The sequence below is a fragment of the Oryzias melastigma genome, linkage group LG6 (genome assembly GCF_002922805.2).
Source record: "Oryzias melastigma strain HK-1 linkage group LG6, ASM292280v2, whole genome shotgun sequence".
NCBI lineage: Eukaryota > Metazoa > Chordata > Actinopteri > Beloniformes > Adrianichthyidae > Oryzias > Oryzias melastigma.
In genome coordinates, this window is record NC_050517.1 from 23337667 (window position 1) to 23346379 (window position 8713).

At 37.2% G+C, this 8713-nt stretch overlaps 1 protein-coding gene across 2 annotated transcripts in view; it reads left to right on the top strand.

Moving 5' to 3' along the window:
• The window catches only part of itpr2 (inositol 1,4,5-trisphosphate receptor, type 2), a 66249-nt gene extending 63328 nt beyond the window's left edge, over positions 1-2921 (top strand). For both annotated transcript variants that reach the window (XM_024281735.2, XM_024281737.2), the window contains exon 57: positions 1925-2921. In XM_024281735.2, coding sequence (XP_024137503.1) covers positions 1925-2002 — 78 coding nt within the window. In that variant the 3' untranslated portion in view covers positions 2003-2921. The remainder of the gene's footprint in view (positions 1-1924) is intronic.
• Positions 2922-8713: the final 5792 nt, after the last annotated feature.

The window sequence follows — 8713 nt, forward strand, 5'->3', positions numbered from 1 at the left end:
TGACACATCTTGCAGTGTACAGGTCACATTTCAGTGCAAACACTCCCACGTCTGCTTGCATACTTTAATGAACTTTCCAACAGGCTTAATTTTCCTCTCAAAGCAGCATTATCATGCAAAGTTGTTGGTATACAAGTGTAAAGCTGCTGTTGCAACAAAATGTGTGAAAAAGGGCAAATATTTTAATGACAATTTAAGATGACAAAATATTTAGGGCCTATATCATGCTATTTATTCTTAAGCCTTTCAGAATAAATAACAATATCCCCCCCCCCCCCCTTATTGGCGGGGGTTAGGGACCAGAGACATCAGCGAATCTGAAACCCTCACCCCATGACACAAACACCCCAACACCACCGTCAAGAAAGGAAACCGCGTAGCTGCCCAGAATATGTTGCAATAAGCATTTCTTTATTTATTTATTTAAATTCTCTAAACTTGAATAATAACCGCTCACCATTATACTTTAAAATGATACAGTCACAGACTTAACCACTGTACTACAGCTCTGCATGTATTCCTTGGTATGGTAGGTATAGAGAAAAGCATCTCCATTGTTAAAAGTTTAGGAATATTTGTTGGTAGGGTTTAAAGAAATGAAAAAAAAAACACAATCAGATTTCCAGTTAAATACTGCTTTTTCGACCGAAAGTAAGAATTTTGGGTTGAATTTTCCTAGCAATTGAATGTAATTAAAACCGACAAACCTCTGCTTTGAGCCCGTTTTCCCTCCTCTTCCTTCAATTTTTGACCTTAAAGCTGTCCCTGAGGGCTTGTTTTGCTGCTTTTTCATCCTTTAAGTTTTAAAGAACTAAGAGCAACAAAGTTATTAATTACATATTTTATTTGTTTTTAATTATTACCCTTTTTTAATTTTACATGTAATAAGCAGAATGTTAAACTGTTAAAAAAAAAAAAAATAATATATATATATATATATTTAGCCTTAATCACAGCAAATATGTGCCCCCTCCAGCAGATGGCGCCCTAGGCAGCTGCCTACATCGCCTATGCCCGGGGCATGGAGCCCCTCACCACCTCCTTTGGGCACAAAAGTTTAAGCAACAAAGCGACATTTGTGACGAACTGGAAGAGTAACGTGACTTAAAAAAAATATCTGCATATATGTGAATCCGCAAATAATGAAACGCGAATAAGCGAGGGAACACTGTTTATCCATTTATGTGATAATATTTTACCTTTGGCACACTAAAGAATGTATATTTATGAAATATGAGTTACTTTCGCGAGCTCATTTTACTACCTGGAAGTAAGACGACTCGATCTCGGAGGCTCCACCCATTTCATGACGTCAACCTAGCGCTAGCTTCTTCAGCCTGTCTGCGTTTCGCCCACAAAATAAATGAAGTGAAACTAAAATAAAAACTAAAAGGAAAGCGTTTTGCCAATCACCGCTAGCTCAGCGGAGAAGGTGGGTGTGTGTGTTAGCCTGGGGGCGAGGCCAGCAGCACAGATTCTTCCTGGAAGGGGCTGTTCCTCACTTTGTGATGTCACAATGTTTGTGAGAATTAACATTATAATATACTTAAAAGCCAAAAAAGTTGAATTTACATAATGTAGGCCCTTTAAGATATTCAGTCCCCTCCGAAGTGACCTTTTTCTGACCCTGATTATTGAGATTAATGAGCCTAAGATGTGTTTGGTTTCATTTAAACAGCTTTGTTCACTTTTTAGCTGCATTGCTTTACCTGCACTGCAAGTTCAAATGAATTAACACCCCCCTCTGGAATGCTATAATTACATGCGAGCCAGTGGGAATATTTTGTTTTGCATAATAAAGTGCCCTCTAGAACGGTAACAAACACAAACACTGGTTGGCTCATAATGTGTTTGCTCTGCGCAAAGTGCGAAGTGAAAGCCACTCCAGTTTTGATGGTGTTTTCTCTGCTTTTTTTCCGCTCAGATGACAGAGCAGAGGAAGAACAAGCAGAGGCTGGGATTCCTGACTCCTCAATCCAACCACTACGTCCCAGGAAACTGAGATGCTGTCTGCAGCCTTTAACCTAAGCCTTAAGAACAAGCTAGTCAGGCCAACAAGCAAAATGTTTTTTAATATATATATATTTGTCTTAATCACTGCCTTAAATTGTGCCTTATGTGCCAAGAAAAGCACAAAGTCTGGCCAGTCACATATACCACTGCGGTGATGGAGAACAAGGGATACGATTGGGTGAAGCTAGTTGGCCTACGTCCTGACCAGAGTCACCTTTATGTGTTTGAAGAGAAGTGAGCACACTAACAGGAATTCTCCCCCTTTCCCTTTGCATTTTCTCTTTGTATTCCTAAAGCAGGTTTGGTTCATAACTGTAGTGGTATTTCTGGAAAAAAGGAATGATGCTGCCTTACTTGTTAACTTTTATAAACAGCATATTGCAATGACTTTAAGTGCACTTTTTTAAGGAAGGGAAATGGGTAATATTGGAAACATTGTTTGTGATCATGTTAAATCTTTAGTATTGTGTTTAAATGAATTTTTTTGTCTTTTTTTTTTTGGAGCATCTAAGTGCAGAAATGTGAATGGATTCTTGTGCAACTTTACTTGAAATCTCTTCTGTCTAAATCTCATGTTGGTACATAGTCTAGTGCTGACTAAAGTGAGAGATGCTCTTTGTCTGAGAGTGATCGTCCTGTCCTGTACACGGAGCGGAGGTCAGCTAAAAGAGGAAAATTTACTGAAAATGTTCAGATCGGGATCAACTGCTACTGGTAACGATTTTTTTTGTGTGTTTAGATTTTCATCACATCATGTTTTGTGAGAGGTTGTGTTTTACATTTTGCACAAAGAAATGGCACAAAGGTCTGTGACACATTCTGCTCAGAGAGAGTTTATGGAAAATGTTTATATTTTATGTGGTCAGGTGTTATAATAAATTTGCAGAAAGATGTCAGCAGTTTTTGAGCAATGTTGTTTTGTTTGTTTTTATTCTGGTACACATCTGCCTCCACTATTGCACCTCATCTCATGCTAACAGGGTTAGCTTTAATATATCTTCATTTATACATTTAAAGTGTTTGCATGCACTTAAGTTGCCTGATTTCTAAAGAAACTGTGTGATTGAAATTTTGTTTTTAGATTTATTTGAACCAAAGGAACCAAACTAATATGCATTTGTTCTTCCGGTTTAAAACTTCGCAAAACTTAATCAGGAAACCTGTTTTTGTTTTAATTCTCTTGCCTTTTTGGAACCAGGTTTTTCCTTTAACTGATTTAGAAACCAGGTTACCTTAGAGGCTTAATTGAAATCTAATTACTTAAGCATTAGTATTAGAACTTGGCATTGTATTTTAGAAGAACAGCAAAAGATTAAAAGACAAAAAAGGGACTGTAGTTTTATTACTCGACAGAAATCTATTCTGAAGTTTTAAAAACATTTAAAAGAAAAATAGAATCAATGGTATTTCTAGTGAGAAAAAAACCCCTAAACAGATTACAATTAAGGTACTGAAAAAAGTTGATAAAACAAGTAAAAAGTTTGAAACTGTATAACTACATTAACACCAATTACAGCAAAAACTCATGTTTTGGGCTTCAAGTTTCTATGACCATTTTTGGGCTCTATAGACAAAATGTGTGGTCATTGAACATGTTGTAAACCTTGTCAAACTTTAACCAATCAGGGACTCTGATTTAGTAGCGAAGTATGGACGCCATCTCTTTTATATCTTGGAATTGCCAACTCTTTGAAAATCGATCATAGAGGAGAAAGTAATTATTTTGGTTTGTGTCCGGACTTCAAATCTTTCATGTGTCGGAATAGAGCTGTGAAGGAAAAAAAGTGGAGTGAGATCCCAAAGATGCGTGGCGTTTACTTGTATAGCGCTTTTCTACCTTCCTGGAAGGCGCCAAAGCGCTTTACAGTCACAGACCCATTCACACACACATTCACACTCTGGTGATGGCTCTGCACCACTTCAACATTTCACACCAAGGCCCAATCCGAATTCTTCCCTTCTCCCATCCCCTCCATTGTGAAGTTCAAAAGGCCTCCGAAATATATTTTTTTAAATCCTCCCCTCCAAGAAGAGGGATAGACTCCTCCCTCGCGAAGGGGTTCCGCGTTTCGCTGTGGGTTTGCAATTAAGAGTAAGTTATGACTTTTTGTTGTAGCAAGACACTTTTAAAGTTGTACAACCGCTGGTGTTATGTATATTTGTGCACTGGAAGCTCCATGCTAATGCTAGCTCATAGAGTTAAAGTGACGTCTAAAATCCGAGACACTGTTTTCCCATAATACTCAATTTCGAGGGTAAATGTAGGAAAAGGGAGACAGGAATAATTCGGATTGGGCCCAAGACCCTCCCAACTGTAGTTGGCGGACAAGTTCTAGTAAACAGAAGAAGAAGAAACCCCTCCCTACTTCTCCAGTGTGAACACCAAGAACCCACGTTTAGCATGTTGTTGAATGCGCATCACAAGCCTTGTGTGTCCATAGCTTGAGACTATTAATTACCATAAAGAATTGATTTAACTCCTTGATATTGATTGAAAATTACCTTAATTGAGAGCAAAAACACAAGTTTTTTTTTGCTATAAAAAAATTCAAGCTTCAATGGGTTAAAGACAAATATTGTGTGTTTTTGTAGATCTAATGCCATCTTATCTGTTTAGATATATTATTAGTAATATCAAAACTGAGTTCGGTTAATCATCCATCTGTGCTGAATCTCTGTGTCCTGTCCTGTCATTAGCGTAAAGGACAGGCCAGTTTCTCTTCTCTGTTTACCCTTGCAGGCCTTCACTGACTGCAACCGCCAGCGACAGCCCAAGAATATCAGCTCCCACAATGCAATTATGGTAAGCACCTGCCAGTGCATGAATAAGAAGCATTATTGGAATAAAACAAAAATGACAATTTTCGGACCTTCTTTTATGCACTCCATGACTTTTTGGAAACTTTCCAGCTTTAGCGTGATTCATAGGATATTCTTTTATCACTGTGCACACCTTTTTCAGCACACGTGAGCAGAGAATGATTTACCTGGGAGGCGTTTGGATCATATCTTTAGTAGCTGCAGTAAAATGTCACATGCTTAGCCTCTGTTTATTTAGTGGTGAGAGTGGCGAAACATCCATGGGGTCAACAAACTCGAGGCAAACACCTCTCTGGGAGACAGGTTTATAGAGCTTGTTTTGAAAAAGAAGATACGTTATTATGTAATGCAAGTCTTCCAAACATCTGGTTTCTTGTGAGTTGCAAATACTATTAACTTACCCACTTTTTAAAAAATGATTTACTTTGCAGACATAAGTCACCTGACCTCATCGAGAGCTGACACTAAAAGAGGTGTGAGGGGTGTAAGGTTCTTCCACAGCTGTCATTTTAAAAATAAACCTGCCCCCATGATGACTGGCATGTGACTTCCTGTGTCTGGATTTGATCTTGAGCCATGCGGTCACATGACGCGCTGACATCACCACACAAAACAAACACATGGATAATCACGGCGAGGCTGCGTGCCCTCTGTCACACACTTGTGTGAGTGTTGTAGCGTGAATCTGCATACAGACAGGTGGAGCGTCATTGAACGAGCAGACGTTTCTTTAAAGAGAAGATTTGATTGTTAATCAGACTTTATTGTCACAGGATTAAAATGTGTGTTGAGAACTTTGAAATAAAAAAAGTTACTTGTTCTATTGACTCCGAATGCATTACTATAAGCAGAAAAGCTGTTAATCTTCATGGAACGGAGGTTTCATGGTCGAAAAAAATCTTACACATCAACAATTCCAACTCAGAGATGGAGTTGAGTGAAGCATTTTAGCATGGAGTTCTGTGGAGTGATCTAGTTGCTTTACTTGGCAGTCACACAGACCCATTTGGGTTTGGCAGATACCAGGAGTGTTATTATGCCTGTTAGGAAGTTTGATGAGGTGAGCTAATGATGTGCTGGAAGGACAATGGTGTGGTGTTTAGCACTGTCACCTTAACGCAATAAGTCCCGGTCTCTGCGTGCAGTGGGCACTCCAACTTCATCCCACAAACAGGTTTTAGAGGTTGATTGTTCTCTCTAAATTTGCCCTTTAGGAAGGAGTATGATGGCGTGTGGTCTGGGCGACCTTACGAAACACAAACACATTTCTCAATATATTGAGCAACAATATTTTGACAAGATATATGCGTAAGTAAAATCCTTTTCTGTATATTAAAATACTGCAATTATTGCTATTTTTATATATGGTAATATACTATGAAATACATTGTGATTTATGCTGAAATAAGCCAAATATTGACTGATATATTATATTGTGGGATACAATAAAATATAACAGTTAAATGAAAAAGGCAATAAAATATATTTAGATTTAATTATATAATATATCTTCACATAAAACATACACAGACTTATTTGATGTTATTTATGTAACAAATACATAGCAGAAGTTATGACTCAAAGAGATGTGTGTTTTTTTTTTAGGTGGTGTAAAGTAGTATCACGGTAAGCAACATACAAGTGATGTAAATGATTACATATCCATATGTGGTCTGTCCATCTCTTACAATAAGAATAAAAAAATATTATAACAAAGATGCTAGCAATTCTGAAATAAAGTTTGTTTGCACACCAATGTGTTTTAATATAGAAGAATTAAAAGAAATAGGTTGTCTATCCACATATTGCAATATTTTTTTAAATATACGAGTAAGTTACTGATATATTGAAATGATATCTTAATTCCAGTATATTGCAATATATTTTTCTTTTGTTAGGTCAGACAGGTGACCTGCCTAGAGACAGCTGAGATAGGCTCCAGCAACCCCCTTCCTTGAGATAGATAATAGAAAAAATTGTTAAATGGTTAAATTGTTACTTTAAAGGAGATCTAACATAATTTTCATCTGTTATAAAACTACTTGTAGCGTTTAAAAATTCTAAAATGAACACCAAAACAGTTGGGCCAAATCTGAACTCTTCCCCAAACCCCTACAGCTCCTCCCTACCCCTCCAATTGTAGGTGCATTTGAAGCTGTAGGTGTCAGAGTTGTTCATTTTTAAGGGAAGGGGTAGGGACTTAGGGCTGACTGTCCCTCCATCGGTAAGAAGATGTGTCGCAGAGGAGAAACCCACACAGACTTTTACATTTAAATGCAAGAGATTACTTTTTGTTTTTGCATTGCTTTTAAAACTATAAAACTGATGTATTTTCCTAGCAATAGCAGCTATGTGCCAATGTAGTTGACCGGCAACTTTGTGTGACGTCCCCGAGGGTTAGCAGCGTCTGAATTTGAAAACACTATTTTTCCATAACTCTCTGTTTGGAGGGCTAAATGTAGAAGTAGAGGAAGAATTTGGATTCGGCCTTGCTCTCTTCATACAACAACTGAACTCATTTTAATTAAACACATTTCATTCAGTAGTTGTTCATAACCTCTGATGTCAGGAAATCTCAAACTACAACACACCAAATTGGCTTAAGGCGGCAATACTATATGCATTCACATGGCAAAATTTGTAAGTGTGTCTGTATTACTTAAAAAAAAAAGTATTACTACACCTTCCAGGACTCATTAAAAGCAGCAGTGGATGCATTTTATTTTATTTTTTGTCTTTTCCTGATCAAAAACAAAGCTGTAGAAGAAGTTTGATCCCATTTTACAAATGCTCATTGTAATCTTTACAAAATAAACTCACTGGGAAATTATATTTTACATGAAACATGTTCTTACACAAGTGTTTTAATAAGAGGCTATTAAAGCTGCTACTTTGTGTGTGTGTTGGATATTTTTTTATAATCAACAGAGTCAGAGCTTTATGTTAGTAATGTATAGTGTGGAGGACAAAACAGCATTATTTGAACCCTTTTACAGATAACTTTTAACTATTTAGACCAAAAAGAAGTTTAAATCTGCTGAAAAGTACAATTGAAATTATGAAATTGCATTTAATTCTTCAGTATCTAGGGGAGATTTACTTTGAAAAAGATTGAGGAGGGAGTGTTTCCTTTTTCAGCAGAGCATGTCTTAATACGCGCTAACCAATGCCTAAAAAGAGATGCTTGAATGACTCTGCAGAGGATGAAACCAGCTGACCCACACAAAGCTTTGACCTCCTCTCCATCCAGCTCCTTTGACATGAACAGGATCGGAGATTGAGTCAGGTCTTCGTGTCCAGCATTAGTATGCGACCCTATTACTTTCTATAAATGATGTGGACAGATGTCCAAGAAAAGTAGAAACTGCTGCTCCTGGAAGGTTGGAATAAAATGTTTTATTGCAGTGTGTGGAAGCGTGGCTGTTACTGCCTCAGTCAACTACAATAAGTTAACAATCATGACAACGAGAAAGAATCGCTTCGTCCCAATCAGTATTCCTTTTACTAAGTCGTATTACTTATTATTAGGTAATGTTTTCCTACAGTATAAAGTCTGAAATTTAATGAAACACCAAATCTACGGATGCCGAAATGGATTCAGCTTTAAGAATGTAAAAGTAAAAAGTACAGTTCTCGACTTGTCTGCATTTAGACATATTTTAACCTGAAGATTCTGATCTTGTGTAATAAATAAGCTTTTGGTGATAGAAAATCTGAACACTTGATTAACAAAAAGGCAGATATTTTTTAAAAGTATGTGGCAAAAGAGTGGTTTAGATTTTTCTTTATAGCTGGAACACTCCAAAGTTACTTTTATGCCTACAGTGAGATATTTTATCTCAAGGTGATGATACCTTTTCACTTGGTGTGAAAATATGCA